General features: G+C 40.9%; 1 protein-coding gene across 1 annotated transcript; it reads right to left on the bottom strand.

The window, feature by feature from the left end:
- Window positions 1-1,476: 1,476 nt before the first annotated feature.
- On the bottom strand, window positions 1,477-12,663 carry LOC123503438. The gene is made up of 5 exons (XM_045253201.1): window positions 12,267-12,663; window positions 10,956-11,125; window positions 3,504-3,652; window positions 3,289-3,372; window positions 1,477-3,161 (listed from the first exon to the last, which is right to left on the bottom strand). The coding sequence occupies exons 1-5, from the start codon at window positions 12,661-12,663 to the stop codon at window positions 1,703-1,705; spliced, it is 2,259 nt and encodes a 752-aa protein (XP_045109136.1). The 3' UTR covers window positions 1,477-1,702.
- Window positions 12,664-22,421: the final 9,758 nt, after the last annotated feature.

Raw genomic sequence — 22,421 nt, 5'->3', positions numbered from 1 at the left:
ACACACACACACACACACACACACACACACACACACACACACACACACACACTTATGGGTAGCACATTAGGCTCATGATTGATATGAACCTTGGGAGTGGTAAAGCAGATGGACGAGCCTAGCAATAAATAGATAAAGGATGTAAGCTGAAAGGTTGTGACTGTCATGGTGTGTGGTGTGTTAGTGATCTCACCAACCCTAAGACAGTTGTTAACATGACTCAAACTCTCTATATGTAAATGGTTGACTGTGTCTGAAGACCAGCAGATGATCATGGGTAAATAACACATACATACACACAAAACACTCCATATCTGTCATGGAACGAAAAAAAATAGACTGACCAGAGATACGGGCTTATTATGTAGTTACACATACCTATTTATGCTTAACAAGGTTGAATTCCATGGCCAAAAGACTTTTGCTCTGGAAAAATAGTTAAAATTTAAATCATACTCTTCCAGACTCTGTAGCACATAAGTTGCTTCATCACTATACAAGTGGAAGACAAGTATATGTTAGATGGGCAAAAATAAACCTAACTTTGTCTTATTTTGTTTATGGGGTTCTGTTGACTGAGCAGATCGGGTAGGAAAGAACAGTATAGGAAATGCAATAGGCTGGCTTTGTCTTGATCATGTATAGAACATTAGGACAAGGATGCCAAAATGCATCCTCTATGACTTTTTTAAGGTATAATAGTACTTTATATCTTGCTTACATTATAAATTTAATAAAGATTGTGACAATAAAGTTGTAATTCAAATAAGCTATATCAGTCTTTAATGTAAGATGGCTCTACATCCTATGCTACTAATATCATTTCCATGCTGACTGCAGTGGAAAGCCAATAATGTTGGGGTCCTTTTCTCTCTCTCTCTCTCTCTCTCTCTCTCTCTCTCTCTCTCTCTCTCTCTCTCTCTCTGTTGTAGTGCTTAAGAGTAAGAACAAAACACAAACAATTCACAAATATTGTGTGTAGTATTTCTTCTTTACTTCCCTGAGGTAAGTTGGGATGGTTAGATGCAATCAGTCTCTTGGAGTGCAAATTATTTTTTGTTTTAGAGCCTCATGCCATCTCCTTACAGCTCATTGTTACACCCATCTAATGTGATGTTAACAGGTACTCTGTGGTGATCTTCAGACACTATGATGGCACATGGGAACTTAATGTAGATTAATGAACTTGTCACTTCAGAGAAGATCACTTTGACACTATCTCTTAGTTGAAGCAGAGATAGCTTACTAATCCATTAAGTTTCTATATATGTATTTACATAATCAGATTTAAACCTTGATTGTACTAGACTGATGTTCCCATTATACTTATAAGCAGAAGGATTAGAAGTTAGGATATATATATATATATATATATATATATATATATATATATATATATATATATATATATATATATATATATATATATATATATATATATATATATATATGATAAAAGGAAGACGACACTTGACCAATGATTGATGCATTTATTTGTATTACAAAAAATGGATAACAAATGTCTCAAACTTCTGGTCAATGAAATTGAATAAATATTATACTCCATAAAAAATAGGTATAGTATAGTACACACACACACACACACACACACACACACACACACACACACACACACGAGCTCAATCTGCAATATCATAATAATTGTAACGTGGTTTCACTAGACCTAAGGTTGGTCATGGAATTAAGGACCAGTCGTGTCCTGTTCTTTTTGCAGGAACCCGGTGTGACGCAGAGTCCGGAGGGTGCCGCGCAGCAGAGGTTCCTTATACCTCAGGATATCATCGTCCAGAACAGTGTGGTTCTCGAAGTTGTGACACATCTTCCTCAGCTCCGCCACGCACGTCACACGGTAATGTTGAAGGTGAGCCACTTCTGTTGGGATGCGGTAGTGGGAGCAACTGGGTGTTAAGCAGGAAAAAGGAAAGTGATTGTGCATCGTGAGTACCAGCTGAGGATCATGAAAAGCTTTGATGTAACTTGTGGGTTTCGTGTACTTGGAAGCGCGGTACAGGTGTTGTAGCATGTGCATGAAACGAGGTACGTCCATCGCCCACCCATGCTTGTCCTGCATTGAATCCAAAAAATACACATTACGTGCGTAGTAAGAGACGTAAGGATGATCTTCTCCCGACATGGCCTGCGGCGCCACTTGTTCCAGCAGCTCCTTCCAGCTTGGGACTGTTCTGGGCATGATGACTTCGTCAATATCTATAAGTATAATGAATCTGTAGAGGTTCATATTTCTATACAAACAATCATTGTATGGGATTACCTCATTCTGTCGCTTGTGTGTAATCTTGGCCTTAAGAAAGCGGCGGACAAGCCCACGGGCGGTAGGTTGTTCACCCGGAAGCGTTAAACTCCTCACATCAACTTTGCCTTTGGATTCATAATGTTCTAATATCTTCGAAATGTTAGGGTGTATTCCCAAATCATAGAGGAAGACTTTATCAGCTCCCAATAAGAAAAGTAGTTCAAGCCACTCTACAATTTTCAAACTTATATCCTCGTTAACATCCATACCCTTCACACACACAGCAAAGTTACTTTTCTGTCCTTCTGGTGGAAGATTGTGAACCACTCGCAGGTTGTTGGTGGCTCGGTCGCAGCTTCCTTCCACCAGTGAGACTGACTGCGGGACTCGGTGCCTGTGTGATTCAGGAATGACGCACTGCAACAAGTATGGTTGCAGGATGCCGTTCCTATAGTTGCCCCAGCCACTTATCCATATGTACCGATACTCGACCACCTCGGCCACTATAGGAGTACCCTGGCCTTCATACCACAGTTGGCAGTGAGCCTTGATGGCAGGTTTGATTCGGTCTGCCATGCCAAGAATGCGTACAGACGGTTCTGCCATAGTGAGGGTGCGGTTATCGAAGAAGGCGCTGTACAAATAAAACGTTCCATTGCTAGAATGAAAGACTTGCCAATAAATGTTACTGAAGGACAAGTCGATGAGAGAAGGATATCTGCCACATTTACTGGCCAAATGTGGACGTTTCTCAGTGCCGTACAGTGGAGGAAGGTTGTACACTCGAGCCACCACGTCAGGTAACTGCTCCGGCGTGCTGTTGTCTACGTTGGCTCTCAGGTGAAGCATCGACCTAAGGGCTACCCGCGACGGTCTGACGAAAGTTCTGTTGAGTAGATACTGTTATGGTGTACTTTGCTTCTGTGTGCAGCTACTTAGTACTCTTTGTGACAGCATATGACATATACAGTGTTCCTCCATATTCACAAGCATTGCCAAAAGCAACAAGGCACCTGAAGTCTAAGCCGGTTCTGTTAAGTGGCGAAGCACGGTAGTACGCTGGTAGCTGAATGTTCCAGCGCAACATCCCCTGTATACTGAGGCAAATAAAGAGAAACAATCAGCAATTTTGTAGTCTGACTTGAAGAAATTGAAACATTAAGAAAATTTTAAATTCACCTTGAAATAGTTGGAACTAAATTTGCTTGAAAATACTGGATCCAAGTACCTGAGGCTAATCCAAAACACAAGCGCCAGGAAGGGAATGAGTTTTTTTGGCCATGGTTGGTAAAGACAAGACTTCCTCCAAACTTTCCACGGGGTTAGTGACGCCGCGCTGCTGTATGTGAACTGCATTCCCAACCACCAGTCCTCACGCTGCCTGGAAAAAAGTCCGTGGAGGCACTAAAATTATGCGACACAGCTGCAACTAGATGAACATAATGACTCTGCTAGGCCCAGACCTTTTGAAGAGCCACAGGTCGCTCTAAAGTGGTCTCCCGGCCTGCCCCTCCTCCACAACACAATACATAAACGAATGGTGCCTTGTCATGGACTACTTTTTCTCCCCCCCTCTCCTCGACCTCAGCCAGCCGCCTAGACGTCAGTATTCTCACCCATGCCCTGCCTATGCTCTGCCTGAATTATTCCCTGTTGCATCTGCTCCGCTTCATGCTCTTTCTGCTCCGGTCTCTGACCCTGTGCCATCTAGAGCTGCTTCATTTCCGCTTCTGTGGGAATCTGCTGCCACGACTACTTCTCTCGCACCAATCTGAATGCGACCCTGCAGCACATATTCATGCTCTTAGCTGAGGTCAATGCCAATGTCAAGGATATGAACGAGAGGGTCAGTGCCCTTGAACAGCGGCATCTCGCAGCGGTCATAAGAACATAAGAACATATGAAAAGAGGGAAGCTGCAAGAGGCCGCCAGGCCTATACGAGGCAGTCCCTGTGTGTTTAAGCTAACTAATTCCATCTATCATCCCCATCCATGAACTTATCTAACCTTTTAAAGCTCCCTATTGACTTAACTGATAACATGACCACTGAGACCGTTCCACTCAGCAACCACTCTGTTTGAAAACCAGTTTCTTCCCATTTCCTTCCTAAACCTGAATTTTTCAAGTTTAAACCCATTATTTCTGGTTCTGTCCCCGCTACTGATCCTAAGAACTACATTCATGTCTCCTTTGTTAAAACCCTTATACCACTTAAATACTTCTATCAGGTCTCTTAACCTACGTCTCTCTAAGGAATGCAGATTAAGTTTTTTCAGTCTCTCTTCAGAGGGAATATCCCTCCTTCCCTGTATTTTTTTTAGTCATCCTCCTTTGCACTGACTCCAACAGAGCTATATCCTTCCTAAAATGCGGGGACCAGAATTGTACCGCATAGTCAAGATGTGGCCTGACCAGCGCCAAGTATAATTTCAGTATTATTTCGGGACTCCTGCTTTTATAACACTTCTAGACATGAATCCCAATACTCTATTCGCCTTATTCCTGGCCTCAATACATTGCTTCCTTGAACCGAGATCGGAGCTAACTATGACTCCTAAATCTTTCTCATACTTGGAACTTCCTAGTGCCACGTTATCTATCGTGTACCTATGCTCAGCACCCTGCACTTGTTAATATTGCACTGCATTTGCCATCTATCTGTCCTTTTTTTTTTTTTTTTTTTATTTATACCATGTGTTTTTTTTTTTTTTCATCCTATCCAAGTCTGCCTGCAAGGCCATGGCATCCATCTCCGAGAGGGCCAAGGTTCCTGTTCCTGTCCACGAATCCCAGCCTACCAGTGATCAGCCCCAGCGTGTGTCAGCAACCTTTCGCCCCCAGTTATAATGCCCAGCCTTCATCCTAACCAGCCCGCGCCCAGGCCATGCCGGTGCCGGACCACTCCCCTCAACAGCCTGTGTTCCCTTCTGAGGATGTAGATGTTATATATATATATATATATATATATATATATATATATATATATATATATATATATATATATATATATATATATACACACACACACACACACACACACACACACACACACACACACACACACACACACACACACACACACACACACAGTAATGAACGCTGCCTCAAAATATAATATACATATTAAGGTGAAGTACACCAACCGAGGTGCAGGAGAAAATGTGCTGCATGTGTGAGGAAGAAATCAAGCGTCGATTCAATGATGCTACAAGTATCGAGTGAAATCATTACATGTACTGAAAACAGCAGATAAGTAGTATAAATGGAAATAAGTAAAAGGGAAAAAGTATGAGGTGTAAACATGGCGGCTAAGTTAATATTGATTACCTCAACATGAACACTTGTAGCTGATTAAATAAATAATCCGTAAACTGTACCGTGCAGAACCTCGTGCTTTTGGAATGTTGAAGAAGTTTATTAAGACAAAAAATAAGCCTGTAGCGGCAATCAATAAAATCGTAGAACGTATGTGGGTCTGTCTGCATATATCATACAGTTTATAAAGTCTGATTCATAACCATGCTGGAATCCATGCGGTTCAGTGGTTTCCTTCCCCTTCAAGCTTTTAAGCAACCACGACTGGCACTATTCCCGTATTCTCACCTTGTTCTCAAACAGTGCAGCAATTAGTATAGTGCTGTTTGTTGACTGTGGACATCAGTTTCCAACTTTGTCAGCTGAATGGAGAAGAAACTATCTTATAGCACTGTTTGCTGCCAGATAAATTTTTCTCGATACGATATGGTAACAATATTTGTCTGATGAGATGTGTTCGAGGTGTGGACGCATCCTTTATAATTCTCGTATAAGATTACTGTATAGAACTTATTAAATAACACATTCCATTTGGTCACAACTAACAGTTTAACTATATATACATGTGGCGCTTACATCCATTCCGGTATCATTGAACTAGGAACACAGTTATCAAAAATATGAAATCGAAACATTATACCGAAAATTGTGAAAACATGTGTTGCAGTAATTATGCGTGTAATAATACAAGTCACAAACAATAGTAACACCTGTGCCGTAGCTTTCCGGATAGAATCTGTAATAAAAGTACATACATGTGTGCCATTTGAGAAGAAACACGGAGCATACATACGTGGATTCACTCAGCTTTGTACCGCGTCCCCACCGTATGATTGGGATAACTCTTATCAAACAATCAAAACACGAAAGACACCACTTAGTATACAGTTTTTCAATTCTTGATCTTGTATTTTTGTGTTTTTTATTTACTTTCTCTCTCTCTCTCTCTCTCTCTCTCTCTCTCTCTCTCTCTCTCTCTCTCTCTCTCTAGAAATAAGTATCATTATTGTGAAAGGACTGGTGCGTTTATGAGCTTTCACACCGAGTCCCAAGGCAACACACACCTGCCATCATCTATGTTTCGATTTTACCTGATTACCTTCTGAGTTAGTACATGTTTTTGTAAGGAAATATCCATGTACATTCTTAGGTATTGGTAAATGCTAAGGAGAATTGAAAAGCATAGGCAGTGTGCAATGTTGCATACGTCCCAAGGTGTGGTAGTGTTGCTGAGGGTTACAACCATTTCATCTACTCTAGTAGCTGCTCTACTAAGGCCCCGACACAATACTATGGCTAGGAGAAGCAACTCGGCTTCCTCAGTAAAAGATATTGTTCCGTGAAAAATTAAAGTGAAACAATACATTTTCCAACCGGGGCCTGAGCTGCTGGCGAGCGTGACTGCTACTTTCTGCTCTTCATATCATTTCAATTTTGTTATCTTTATTCTTTTTATAAGTACTAAATTTCTGTTCTAAATAGACACGTTCAAGTAGATTTTGATTACTTCATTCTTTATTTTAAATATGGCACTGTTGAATCTCGCTTTTCCTTCCTACACATCTAATTCCAGAATTATGTACTTTCTGGCTTCCTCCGTGTAATTACAAAATCATCTGCATTTGTGCACTTACAAATTCCTTCATTAAGCCGATATTATTATGCATTCTTAGCAAGTTTCGATCTCTCAAGATTTCGTATTCCAAACTTTCGAAAACTTCTAATACTGTAGTGGACAGTTTAGAAAAAACAATGTCTTGCTTATGTATATGTTCTTTAACTTCCTTCACTGTGACGACTTTTTTAATGCACATTTAACTTTATGGATAATGACTCCTATCGCTTACAAAACAAACAAACGAACGCAAATGTATTTCAACAAACATCCTGACCTACTAAGTATTCTCAGCAAGCACAAGGCACTTTTCAGATCGCTATAGACTGCACTGTTATTGGTTCATTTGATCTTTTTATCTGTAACTTGGTACCAAGTTAAGTACCCAATAAGGTTGTCTGTAATCTACATAACAAATTCAATGGATGTCTGCTTCAGTTGTTGGTCTGAAGAACTCATCACTTATCCATCTGTAGCGTTTTCAGCACTGCGCAACTCACCCAATGGGACACATCTACGTGCATGACAAGAGCATTTGTTATAAGAAATGGTTGATGCACCCCATTCTGAGCCGGCACTCTCCTGATAACAATCAATGTCGTAAGCAGTACATTTCATGACAAGCAGTGAATCTGGAAAAATGTACTGAACATCATACGCCGCCAATAAGGAGTGATCGCGTCCTCTGCTACGTCATGCTGTATATACCCATCGCCTCTGTAGGTAAAGATCACTCTGGAGGCAAGAAACATTGTTAGACACCATATTATATTATCATATATATATATATATATATATATATATATATATATATATATATATATATATATATATATAGAGAGAGAGAGAGAGAGAGAGAGAGAGAGAGAGAGAGAGAGAGAGAGAGAGAGAGAGAGAGAGAGAGAGAGAGAGAGAGAGAATGTGTGTGTGTGTGTGTGTGTGTGTGTGTGTGTGTGTGTGTGTGTGTGTGTGTGTGTGTGTGTGTGTGTGTGTGTGTGTGTGTGTGTGTAATTTTCACCTCGGTCGTCTGCTGATCACCCAGCGAGTCTTCCCCATTACGGAGCGAGCTCAGAGCTCATAGACCGATCTTCGGGTATAGGACTGAGACCACAACACACTCCACACACCGGGAAAGCGAGGCCACAACCCCTCGAGTTACATCCCGTACCTATTTACTGCTAGGTGAACAGGAGCCACACATTAAGAGGCTTGCCCATTTTTTTTGCCTCGCCGCACCGGGACTTGAACCCGGCCCTCTCGATTGTGAGTCGAGCGTGCTAATCACTATACAACGCGGTGTGTGTGTGTGTGTGTGTGTGTGTGTGTGTGTGTGTGTGTGTGTGTGTGTGTGTGTGTAATTCACCACGGTCGTCTGCTGGTCACCCAGCCAGTCTTCCCCTTTACGACGCGAGCTCAGAGCTCATAGGGAGGCGGTGGCGTAGGTGGTGAGCGAGGGATCAGGAAGACGTCCACGAGTAGGTTCGAATCCCACCACGTACAGCCTTAAAACACTTTGCCATTTGTAGAGTGGTTTAGAGTTACCTACATGTCACCATGATACCCAGGTTAACATAACATAACATATAACATAAATAATACGATAACAAAGGGCCACCAGGGCCTATCTAGGTTATCCTGCATCAGTCGCACAGCGACCTCATCATCAGTACTTAAAGATACACTTACAAGTACACAATACATTATATACTAATTCTAAATATTTGGCCCATTAACAGGGCTAAGTCCTGCAGTGAACTCCTCTACAATCTGTGATCCCCATACATGGGGATCATGTCTTGTTTAACTATAGTAAATTTCTTATAAAAACTATCATGCAGCGCTATACATAATTATAAATCTAATAAATTCAAGTGCTTATCTAATCTGTTTTTAAACATTGTCAAACTAGTGCTATTTACAACCCTCTCTGGCAATGCATTCCAGAAGTCTACCACCCTATGACTAAAGAAATATTTTCTTATATCTAACCTGCAGCCTTGCTTTCTAATCTTCCTGCCATGATTTCTAGTCCTACTTCCTCCTCTAAGGTAAAGAAAGATCTCACATCTATGTAGTTTGTATCTGAGAACATTTTAAATAACTCTATCATATCCCTCTTATACATCTCCTCTCAAATGAAAACATGTTTAATTCCTTTAATCTATCTCTATACTCCAGGCGCTTTAATGCTGGTATCATCCTAGTTGCTCTTCTCTGAACTGCTTCTAACATGTTGATATCCTGCCTATAATGGGGTGACCAGGCCTGTATGCAATACTCTAAATGGGGCCTAACATAGGAATTATATAAGCTACGCACCACTTCCTTACTTTTATAACTAACATTTCTATTTATAAAACCCAGGATCCTATTTGACCTATTTCTTGCTTCTAAACATTGCTTTGAAAATTTCATAGTCCTGTCTATCACTACTCCTAAATCCTTTCCTTCCTCTACTGCCTCTAGCCAACATCCCTCCATCTCATAGCTAAAGTTTGTGTTGTCTTTACCTAAATGCATAACCTGACACTTTTTAGAATTAAACTCCATCTGCCACCTGTCTGCCCATGCTATCAGCCTCGTTGTATTCTGTAATTGTCCTTTTCACCCTGTACTGCACATGCTATCTTAGTATCATCTGCAAACTTTGATACTTTGCTACTAATTCCTATATCTAAATCGTTAATGTACACCAAGAAAAGAAGAGGTCCTAGCACTGATCCTTGGGGTACCCCACTAACCACTTCCTTCCACTCAGACATTGCCCCATTTAATACTACTCTCTGTTTCCTATCAGAAAGCCATTCACTAATCCAATCAACTAACCTACCCCTATCCCATGTAGTCTCAATTTGTACACTAGCCTCCTATGCGGTACCTTATCAAACGCCTTGCTAAAATCTAGATATATAACATCTATGCTATTTCCATCATCTAACTCCTTGGTAATATATTCTAAGATATCGAGCAAATTTGTAAGACAGGACCTCCCTGATCTAAAGCCATGTTGGGTATCTCTAATTAATCTATTCTCATTTAAATGCTCCCAAATACTACCCTTAATGATTTTCTCTAGTATCTTACATACTATACTAGTTAAACTGATCGGTCTATAATCATTCGCATCATCCTTCCTACCTTTTTTAAATATTGGTGTAACATTAGCTAACTTCCAGTCCTGAGGTATCTCAGCAAACCTAAGTGATTTTTCAAAGATTAACTTAAGTGCTTCAGAAATATTGTCTACACCCTCCCTAAGTACTCTGGCATGTAGCTCATCAGGACCATTAGCTTTCCTATCGTCTAGTTCAAGAATAGGTTCTAGGTGGTTACATCCAAGCTGAGCTTGGGTGGTGATATGGGCCCTAATATGGGTACCACTGCAAATAAAATTGGCTGCGCCACTAATGGGCGGAAGCTGAATAGCGCTTCCTACACACTCTTCAAGTGAGCCTACAGGCGCTATAGGCCTTAATGTAAAAAAAAAATAATAAATAAATAAATAAATAAATAAATAAAAAAAAAAAAATCTTCGGATAGGACTGAGACCACAACACACATCCTGTACCTATTTACTGCTAGGTGAACAGGGGCTACACATTAAGAGCGCTTGCCCATTTGCCTCGCCGCTTCCCATATGGGTGTGTGTGTTTTCTATACTGATGTGTATGTATATACTTTCTTCTCAACAAAAAAGGAATTAGGAACAGCATTAATCACCATAACCGAGGAATACCTCAATACAGTACCTGCAGAGGCTTTGTGGCAAGGAAGTTCACAATTTGTGCTGAGGAGAAGACTTTCTTTAGTAGTGCAGAGACGACGCAAAGACGAGCGATGGTGTACGTAGGTAACTTCACTGGCAAGGCGGTGTGAGCGTGAATGGCATCATGGCTGACTGGTGGATGTGCCGCTCTCACTGAAGTGCCGCAAAGATTCAGTACGTTGAGGACAAAATTCTTGCACAGGTGTTCTCTTATAAGCTTAATATTAAATGTAAACAAGATATTCGAGACTTTGTTAAAATACTAAGGTAGATAAATTCTGAATTTCGTTAACGAAACTAAATTTATTAATATAAAATATATATTAAATAAATGCATGGAAAGAAAATCAGTGTTGATACGATAGCGAGTGTAGCGAGATGCAAATGTGTACCCACGTTGTAAGTGTACAGCAGGGGTTCCATGTGAGGCCGGCAAGCCCTATATACATTGGGATACAGCAGTTATAAGATATTATCTCCTATTAATACTGAAGAGCAAGGTTTGTAATCAATGCATACTATCAGATTTGACAGATGAATATGAGATCTGAAACATCAGATGAACGAAAAGAATGATAGGGACCACGGATGATGATTATGATTATGGTAGTGGTGAGGATGGTGATGATGATGCCATGGAGATGATAGAGCTAGTGATAAAGAGGAAGATATATAAAATTTTTAAACATAATTATCCCTAAAACCTGCACCAGCTTGGGATTATTCGAATTGTTAACAATGTTACACACACTCCTGTATCTACGTATCCTGCCGCTTCTATTCTAGGATATGTTAAGCTATAAATGAAATTTATGGAAAGGTTTCATGCAGGCTATGTGGCCTTAGTGACAATCTTGCATTTTCTGAAAGCTCTTTCCTACTGCTTTAAGTGTTCAAAATAAACTATCGAAAGATAAACGTCCCCTGTGTCAAAGTAGTGCTGCATATCTTGAGTAAGTAAACACAACAGTGAATGATACAATGTCAGACCTAATAAAGAAACTGTTACTATGTTGGGAGGTTGATGGTGTAGTTTGAGATAAGTTTTCGTGTGTGTGTGTGTGTGTGTGTGTGTGTGTGTGTGTGTGTGTGTGTGTGTGTGTGTGTGTGTGTGTGTGTGTGTGTGTGTGTGTAATAATAATAATAATAATAATAATAATAATAATAATAATAATAATAATAATAATAATAATAATAATAATAATAATAATAATAATAATAATAATAATAATAATAATAATAATAATAATAATACGGTTTATTAGTATTTGCAGTACATACATACTGATAGTACTATGATGATAACGGTCAGTTCTTGGGGCCTTGAGTGGCATGACCACGTTTGTGTGTCGTATGGCGTGGATTGGCTGGGGCGCGTCAGGGGGAAGGAGATGTCGTAGCCGTGAGGGGCACAGCAGGCCTCTACCCATCTTGACGAGGGCCGCTTGGTGTCTGGTTGCCAGTGTGGGGAGATCGAGGGTAGAGAGGGCGTGGTCATAGTCAGTGTAGGCAGGGCCAAGTATGATTCTGCAGGCCCTCTTTTGGACATTTTCCAGTTGTTGGTGTTGAGTGCAGGTGAGGGAGGAAGACCACACTGGTGAGCCATACATAAGTTTGGGCAGGATGAAGGTGATGTATATTCCCTTTAACTCATCAGTTGGTGTGCCCAGTGACTTAAGTCTGCGCAGCATGTAGAGTCTGTAGGTTGCCGATCTCACTGTGGTGGTAACGTGTAGTTTCCATGTCAGTTGATCGTCCACTGTGTGTGTGTGTGTGTGTGTGTGTGTGTGTGTGTGTGTGTGTGTGTGTGTGTGTGTGTGTGTGTGTGTGTGTGTGTGTGTTTTGTATTCCCGTGTCGAAATGCCCATCATAAGGGCTTCTGCAGTACCGTACATGATGAAGCACACATATTAGACCATTTTTACATCGGTATTTGTAATATGCGTGAGACTGTCCGGTTCCACCCGAGATTTTTATCACCGTTTATCAACCCTTTCCATAAACTATTACTGATCGTATACAATGTACATAGGTAAATAATGGACATGTGTAATATACCGCAGTGCCGAAGTAATGAAACACTGCTATGCAACATTTTCTGTCATCCAGCAACAACTGGGCATGCGTGCTTTGGGGTCCGGGGGCCTCCAAACGCACGGGTTCGAATCCTGTCCACGGTCCGAGTGGCTTCATCACTCGGGGCAAGGATTTCCTAGTGGGTGGGCTTTGAGATAGGAGGTCCCCTAAAAAAGTATCCCCTTTAGCCCGGAAATGCCCGTGAAAAGCCCACATGTTATAAATAAATAAAAAACTGAAGTGACGGAGTGATGAGAGGCATCCCTTGCTGTGCGTCACGTTGGACTGCCATATATACATTATTTTTTTCCTCGATGTGAGATCATTACACACACAACAACAATTAAAAGTTTGGAAGGTTTAAGTTATTGCATATGATCCATACATTAGTTTTTTTTTTTTTTTTTTTTTTTTTTTTTTTTTTTTTTACATTACAAGGGCACTGGCCAAGGGCAAACAAAGTGTTGGAAAAAAAAAAATCCCGCTGGTTGCCAGGCCCTGTTAAGAGGAAAGTAGAAAGAGAAAAAACAAAAAAATCTAAAAGGAGGGTCCAGTTAACGTAAGAGGTGTCTTGACACTCCTCTTTTGAAAGAGTTTAAGTCATAGGCAGGTGGAAATACAGACACAGGTAGAGAGTTCCAGAGTTTACCAGTGTAGGGAATGAAGGAGTGAAGATACTGGTTAACTCTTGCATTAGGAAGATGGACAGAATAGGGATGAGAAGAAGTAGAGAGTCTTGTGCAGCGAGGCCGCAGGAGGGGGAAGGCATGCAGTTAGCAAGTTCAGAAGAGCAGACAGCATGAAAACAGCGGTAGAAGACAGATAAAGATGCAACATTGCGGCGGTGACTTAAAGAATCAAGACAGTCAGTTAGAGGAGAAGAGTTGATAAGACGAAAAGCTTTAGATTCCACCTTGTTTAGTAAAGCTGTGTGTGGATCCCCCAGACATGAGAGCCATACTCCATACACGGGCGGATAAGGCCCTTGTACAGAGCAAGCAGCTGGGAGGGAGAGAAAATGGACGAAGACGCCATAGGACACCTAACTTCTTGGAAGCTGATTTAGCAAGAGTAGAGATGTGAAATTTCCAGTTTAGATTTTTAGTGAAGGATAGACCGAGTGTGTTTAATGTAGAGGAGAGGGAAGTTGAGTGTTATTGAAGAAGAGAGGATAGTTGTCTGGAAGGTTATGTCGAGTAGATAGTTGTAGAAATTGAGTTTTGAGGCATTGAACAAAACCAGGTTTTCTCTGCCCCAATCAGAAACAAGTGAAAGATCAGAAGTTAGGCGTCCTATAGCATCTCGCCTTGAGTCATTTAATTGTTGTTGGGTTGGGCGTCTGTTGAACGCTGTTGAATAATGCAGGGTGGTATCATCAGCATAGGAGTGGATAGGGCATTGAGTCAGATTTAGGAGATCATTGATGAATAATAGAAAGAGAGTGGGTGATAGGACAGAACCCTGTGGAACACCACTGTTGATAGTTTTAGGGAAGAACAGTGACCGTCTACTACAGCAGCAATAGAACGATCGGAAAGGAAACTGGAGATGAAGGTACAGAGAGAAGGATAGAATCCGTAGGAGGGTAGTTTAGAAATTAAAGATTTGTGCCAGACTCTATCGAAGGCTTTCGATATGTCAAGGCCGACAGCAAAGGTTTCACCGAAGTCCCTAAAAGAGGATGACCAAGATTCAGTTAGGAAAGTAAGAAGATCACCAGTAGATCTGCCTTTACGGAAACCATACTGGCAATCAGAGAGAAGGTTGTGAGCTGATAGATGCCTCATTATCTTCCTATTAAGGATAGACTCAAAGGCTTTAGAAAGGCAGGAAATCAAAGCTATAGGGCGGTAGTTAGAAGGATTGGAGTGGTCACCTTTTTAGGGACAGGTTGAATGTGAGCAAACTTCCAGCAAGAAGGATAAATAGAAGTAGAGAGACACAGATGAAAGAGTTTGACCAGGCAGTGAGCGAGTTCGGAAGCACAGTTTTGAGAACAACAGGAGGGACTCCATCCGGACCGTAAGCCTTCCGAGAATCAAGGCCAGAGAGGGCCAGGAAAACGTCTTTATAAAGAATTTTAATTTTAGGGATGAAGTAGTCAGAGGGTGGAGGAGTAGGAGGAATATGCCCAGAATCATCCAAAGTTGAGTTGGTAGCAAAGGTTTGAGCGAAGAGTTCAGCTTTAGAAAAGAAGAGACAGCTGTAGAGCCATCTGGATGAAGTAAAGGAGGGAAAGACGAAGAAGTAAAGTTGTTAGAGATATTATTGGCTAGATGCCAGAAATCTCGAGAGGAGTTAGAATTGGAAAGACTTTGACATTTTCTATTGATGAAAGAGTTTTTAGTAAGTTGGAGAATAGATTTGGCATGATTACGGGCAGAAATATATAGGGCATGAGTTTCAGCAGTTGGATGGCTACGGAACCGTTTGTGAGCCGCCTCTCTATCATTGACAGCACGAGAACAAGCAGAGTTAAACCAAGGCTTTTTAGCTTTAGGGTTAGAGAAAGTATGAGGAATGTATAGCTCCATGCCAGAGATAATCACCTCTGTTATGCGCTCGGCACAAAGAGAAGGATCTCTGACATGAAAACAATAATCATCCCAAGGAAATCAGAATAGTACTGCCTTAGTTCCTCCCACTTAGCAGAGTTAAAATGCCAGAAGCACCTCCGCTTAGGCGGGTCCTGAGGCTGCACTGGAGTGATAGAACTGGTAACGGAAATTAGATTGTGGTCGGAGGAGCCCAACGGAGAGGAAAGTTTAACAGAGTAAGCAGAAGGGTTGGAGGTTAGGAAAAGATCAAGAATGTTGGGCGTGTCTCCAAGGCGGTCAGGAATACGGGTAGGGAACTTCACTAGCTGCTCTAGGTCATGAAGGATAGCAAAGTTGAAGGTTTGTTCACCAGGTTGGTCAGTGAAAGAAGATGAAAGCCAAAGCTGGTGGTGAACATTGAAATCCCTAAAATGGAGATCTCAGCAAAAGGAAAGTGAGATAAGATGTGCTCCACCTTGGAAGTCAAATAGTCAAAGAATTTTACATAGTCAGAGGAATTAGGTGAGAGGTATACAGCACAGATGAATTTAGTTAGAGAGTGACATTGAAGTCTTAGCCAGATGGTAGAAAATTCTGAAGATTCAAGATTGTGGGCACGAGAGCAAGTGGTGTCGTTACGCACGTATGCGCAACATCCAGCTTTGGATTGAAAATGAGGATAGAGCAAGTAGGAGGGAACAGAAAAGGGGCTGCTGTCAGTAGTCACAGACAACTGTGTTTCGGTTAGGAAGAGAAGATGAGGTTTAGTAGAGGAGAGGTGGTGTTCCACAGATTGAAAATTAGAACGAAGGCCACGAATGTTGCAGAAATTGATAGTGAAAGTATTAGATGAAGTGTCAAGACACCCAAGGTCGACAGCAGAGGGCAGTCCGACCTGGGGACATTTATGGTCCCCTCCCCAGAGGGGGACTCCGAGGCAGGGCGTGGTGAAGCCATTATTAAATTTTGATTTGAAGAGAGTGTAAAAGTGTAAGGTGTTGTAGTGTAGTGTAGGAAGTAGTAGAAGTTGTCTTTAGAGGGCAGGCTGCAGCTGCTCAATTGTATAAATGAGACCACAAAGGGAACCGGGAAGAGAGGACACGGGGAATCACTCAGTCTGCAGCACTGCCTACATCCCCGTAAGTACCTCTCCTGGAGTATTCCACCGGGCGGCAGGTGACTACTGCCTACTCCATTATTCATTATCATTATTATTTTTTTTAATCAAAGAAGCGGCGGCGTCTTTCAATTTGTGGTATGATTATGAACTGGTATCTTGTTCAAATTGTACGAGTACACATTCAAGAGAAGTAAGCTAACGAATTAGTAACAAATTAGATCTCTCTTTCAATATGGACAGCTGTCACTGCACCTGAGCACACACAACCGTGAGAAAACACAAATACAGAATCCACTGGGTTTCTACGAGGCTTGCCTCCAAATGGTGTATATCGGGAGGTGGAGAGAGAAGGGGAGAGAAGAAGGTGGAGAAGATTCCGACTCGCACATATAAGCGACCGGTAACCCTGTTGTGTTTAGCAATAGATCGAATAGATGAGTCTGAAAAGATACCCATTTAAAATCATACACATACACACACCTATAGTCTCTAGAAAGTTCGAAGGTGGAGAAGTGGTGGCATCCATGAGGTAACTTTGTGACCATAAAAGTAATTAATACATGTGGAATCCCAAGCGGTGCAGTGACGCAACATATACGAGGTACATCATAATTTATAGTTTTTCTTTCTCGTTGGCATCTTTCCACCCGTGTCACTCATTGTACAGCACGCGACAAAGAGAGAGAGAGAGAGAGAGAGAGAGAGAGAGAGAGAGAGAGAGAGAGAGAGAGAGAGAGAGAGAGAGAGAGAGAGAGAAAGAGAATCGTTACTTACATTTTCTTTATTCCACTCCTCTACGCATACTGACTCACTTTTTTTCCAAATCAGTATTTTCTTCAATTTTCTTTCACATCCCCACACTGAATGATTCTTCACCTCTCTCTTTCTTCACTGTACGTAATGAAAAATTCCTTAAATTCCCAGATCACCTTTCTAGAGAGGGACAAAAAGTATCTTGCACAAATGTTTGATAACGCATTACATCACCATAAGTTTCAGTAACCTGTTTTCCCAGGGTATTTTAATTGTTGCTTGTTGTCTTCTAAGTGCACCCAATTTACTCCATTACAACTATATCTACATCTTATGTTACTCTCTTATTGCTCCTCTGCCTCAAACTCTCAATAGAAATAAGGAGGAGGAGGAGGAGGAGGAGGAGGAGGAGGAGGAGGAGGAGGAGGAGGAGGAGGAGGAGGAGGAGGAGGAGGAGGAAGAGGAAGAGGAAGAGGAAGAGGAAGAGGAAGAGGAAAAGGAAGAGGAGGAATACATAGGAATACATAGGAAAGACGAGTGACAGGAAGCCTTGCGACCTATGACGAGGTCACTCGTTTACTAAACTACATGTACAGAAGCTACATACTTAGTAGGATATAAGGAGGAGGAGGCTGATTGATTATAAGAAATAAAAATGAAGCAACATCGTGGTTATGTAGCGCCTTGTAGTGATAGGCTGAGAAAAAGGAAAACATAGAAAGGGAAAGGAAAGGAAGGGGACATCAATAGCAGTCTCCGCCCACCAGCGATGAAGGAGGCGCTCGATCCACGGAACCGATGTGACACAACCCTCAATGACAGGTGAGCCACAAGGTGACATACAGCCGTTTTAAGTGTGACAGTGTGTGCAACTGAGTCCCCATGGAAGGAAGAGCAGTGTGTGAAACTGTGTGTTAACTGTTTGTGTTCCACACATCGTTTTTAAATCACAAGCTGTTGAAACATTTATCTTGGCTCTATAGCTACTATGTACATCATACTTGATGAGAATGGGAAGCGCTGTCCAGCTTCCGCTCATTAGTGGCGCAGGCAATTTTATTTATAGTAGGCCCATATCACCACCCAAGCGCATCTTTGGTGTAAGGCAATTACACCTCCACCTAGAACCTGAGTATCTGGTGACATGTAAGTAACTGTAAACCACTCGACAAATGACAGTTTCATGGTGGTATGTGGTACGCATGAACGTGTGTCCGATCTCACGCTCACCACCTTATATACTATGCCACCGTGTGTGTGTGTGTGTGTGTGTGTGTGTGTGTGTGTGTGTGTGTGTGTGTGTGTGTGTGTGTGTGTGTGTGTAATTCACTGTTTGATCTGCTGCAGTCTCTGACGAGACAGCCAAACGTTACCCTACGGAACGAGCTCAGAGCTCATTATTTCCGATCTTGGGATAGGCCTGAGACCAGGCACACACCACACACCGGGACAACAAGGTCACAACTCCTCGATTTACATCCCGTACATACTCACTGCTAGGTGAACAGGGGCTACACGTCAAAGGAGACACACCCAAATATCTCCACCCGGCCGGGGAATCGAACCCCGGTCCTCTGGCTTGTGAAGCCAGCGCTCTAACCACTGAGCCGTGTGTGTGTGTGTGTGTGTGTGTGTGTGTGTGTGTGTGTGTGTGTGTGTGTGTGTGTGTGTGTGTGTGTGTGTGTGTGTGTGTGTGTGTGTTTAGTTAATAGTAGTGATTGGCAGCGCTAAACGTTGCGGCATCTAGTTGCGACTTTGCGACTTTACCGCACCATGAATTTCGAAGTCGCAAACTTTTTGAAAACTCGGACTAAGAAAAGCTGCACCGCCAATTTTCCGTGATTTTGAAAAGGAACAATATATATATATATATATATATATATATATATATATATATATATATATATATATATATATATATATATATATATTAAGAAATTGCAGCGGCTGGAGGAAATTGGCCACGAGAACATGGAGGAGAAGTAGGGTAGGTTTTAGATAGTTCAGGCAGTTTTCATTAAAAAAATAAAGAAATAATAAGTATGTGTTTCTCTGCCTTAAAGAAGCATGTTTCTGTTACGCATTAATTTGTAATTTAGCAGAGTCGCACAGGGAAAAATGAGTCATAGTCACAAAGTCGCTAGTCACACTAGGGGGTAAAAAACAGAGTAGCAAAGTCGCAGCTGCACCAGATCCGGCGGCAAAGACGCAAAGTGGAAGTCGCACTTGAAAAATTAAAGTCCGTCCCAGCTCTGATAATTTAAAAAGAAGGGAGCCATAACATCTGCTCACTGTTAAATGAAAGGTTAGATATTTCGCTGGCATTACTGTTCCTGACCATATTCTGAACACCTCTGTCCACACCCCTACTTCCTTAAAAAGTTGAAGTCACATAGTATTTACGGACCTTTTATATGGTTCTACTAGCACATTAATAAGATTTCTTCATCATTAAAAGAGGAACCATTCTTGTAAACCTAGCTAATTATCTATGTGATCTTTGAAAATATTGGTGATGAGAGAGCAGGGTTTCAAAATTACGTAAGTCACAGACATAACGAGTGTGGAGTTTGTTGTATTGCGATGTATTTGCAATGTTAATTGATTTTACTAATTAATGCTCACTATTATACGGTTGGTTGTTTTAACTATTAGGACCTAATTGCATTTTTAAGTTCTTATATATTGAATTATAAAATATTTTACTCCCATTTTCCTTTTTCATTTACGGTCTTTCTTCTTCCAATAGAACTGTTCCTAATGCCATCTTTGACAAGTAGCTGTGTCCATGCGGTCGCCATAATAAGTCAGATGATTACATTTAACGAACAACACAGTCACAGCACGGACGTCCCTACACGAGCAACGTAGTGCTATATCGCACTTCACAGGTAAATCAGAGTAACGATACTATATATATATATATATATATATATATATATATATATATATATATATATATATATATATATATATATATATTTATTTATTCATATATATATTTATACTGTGTATATGCAGATTATAAGAAATTCGCAAACATGAACGATACGTTTGGTATTAGATGCCTTAAGGACCCAAAATATCAATAACACATATAAAACCCTATTAATATATATATATATATATATATATATATATATATATATATATATATATATATATATATATATATATATATATATATATATATATATATATATATATATATATATATATATATATATATATATATATATATATATATATATATATATAAATCTAAAATAATATTATGTATACTACTAAGTATATCATTAAGAAAAAAAAAAAAAATGTTCCGTGCTTGAATGGAAGCAGGTAAAGACTGACATATGTGTTACCATGGTGCAATCACTGATCCCGCCACCCACGCCTCAATCCACGCTGATTGTCGAGGAATGCCGTAAGTACACTGACCGCTGCTGCTATAATTCTGGTGTTTGTTTTGTGCCAAGATGCCTCCCAAACTAAAGAGATAAACGTAAGAATCTAACAGTTACTTCAGTTGTTTGACTTTCATACTATGTACAGTACTTAGTTGTTACAAAACAGTAAAACAGTAATTCTATTATATACTAGTATCAATCGCATATAAGTGTTTTCGAGCAACGGACTTTTAAGCAACGGACCACCCTTTCCCTTTTTAATCGGTTAAATTGAGAACCGAGTGTAACATGCTGCCTGGCTCCACGAGTCTCCAAGTGAGAAGTGGGAAGGAATGAGGCTACTGGCAAATCAGCTTATTGTTTGCAAGATCACATTTCCTTCCGAGACATAAAGATGAAGACGTTCAGATTATATAGCGTTAACTCAGAACAATGAGTGGTGTGGAAATGGTGTTTCTCCGCCATGATACCAGAGTAGCTTTGCCAAATTACATCACCATAAGTTTCAGTAACCTGTTTTCCCAGGGTATTTTAATTGCTGCATGTTGTCTTCTAAGTGCACCCAATTTACTCCATTACAACTATATCTACATCTTATGTTACTCTCTTATTGCTCCTCTGCCTCAAACTCTCAATAGAAATAAGGAGGAGGAGGAGGAGGAGGAGGAGGAGGAGGAGGAGGAGGAGGAGGAGGAGGAATACATAGGAATACATAGGAAAGACGAGTGACAGGAAGCCTTGCGACCTATGACGAGGTCACTCGTTTACTAAACTACATGTACAGAAGCTACATACTTAGTAGGATATAAGGAGGAGGAGGCTGATTGATTATAAGAAATAAAAATGAAGCAACATCGTGGTTATGTAGCGCCTTGTAGTGATAGGCTGAGAAAAAGGAAAACATAGAAAGGGAAAGGAAAGGAAGGGGACATCAATAGCAGTCTCCGCCCACCAGCGATGAAGGGAGAGCGCTCGATCCACGGAACCGATGTGTACTGAACCCCTCAATGACAGGTGAGCCAACAAGGTGACACAACTGACAACGTTTTAAGCCAGACAGACACTGCGACTTGAGTCCCCATGGAAGGAAGAGCAGAGAAAAAGAAACTTTCTCTTTTAACTCTTTCAGTTCCACACATCGTTTTTAAATCACAAGCTGTTGAAATATTTATCTTTGTTCTACTGACTACTATGTACATCATGCTAACCAGAAATGGGAAGGTGGACTCTTTTCATTGCAGTCTTGAATGTTCTTGTAAGTGTTTTGTACAGCTCTCTCAATGTCGCGAGGTTGTGCATACCGGAATGAAAGGATTAAAGTGGATTCATGATATTTTTGATTACTTAAGCAAAACATCTCATTGGAATACACTCCATTGCGTCACTCATTTCTATTACAAACTCAGTACGATAATGCGTCCCCAACACTTGATATTGTCAGCTTTATCGTGATATGTACGATTCTCATCATCATGTGTTCAAACAGACTCTGCAGGTGTGTGTGTGTGTGTGTGTGTGTGTGTGTGTGTGTGTGTGTGTGTGTGTGTGTGTGTGTG

This window comes from Portunus trituberculatus, chromosome 14 (genome assembly GCF_017591435.1).
Source record: "Portunus trituberculatus isolate SZX2019 chromosome 14, ASM1759143v1, whole genome shotgun sequence".
NCBI lineage: Eukaryota > Metazoa > Arthropoda > Malacostraca > Decapoda > Portunidae > Portunus > Portunus trituberculatus.
The sequence above is the reverse complement of the archived record's forward strand: the minus strand, read 5'-3'. Positions and strand labels throughout refer to the sequence as shown.

Bases quoted from the DNA above. Each gene is read 5' to 3' on its own strand.
- LOC123503438 (XM_045253201.1), bottom strand. From the start codon at position 12,663: ATGCTGCGCAGACTTAAGTCACTGGGCACACCAACTGATGAGTTAAAG. The intron at 3,653-10,955 runs GTACTGTATTGA...TTTTCCAGGCAG, and splicing joins TTGCCACAAAGCCTCTGCAG to CGTGAGGACTGGTGGTTGGG. The intron at 3,373-3,503 runs GTACTTGGATCC...TATTTGCCTCAG, and splicing joins GTGTTTTGGATTAGCCTCAG to TATACAGGGGATGTTGCGCT.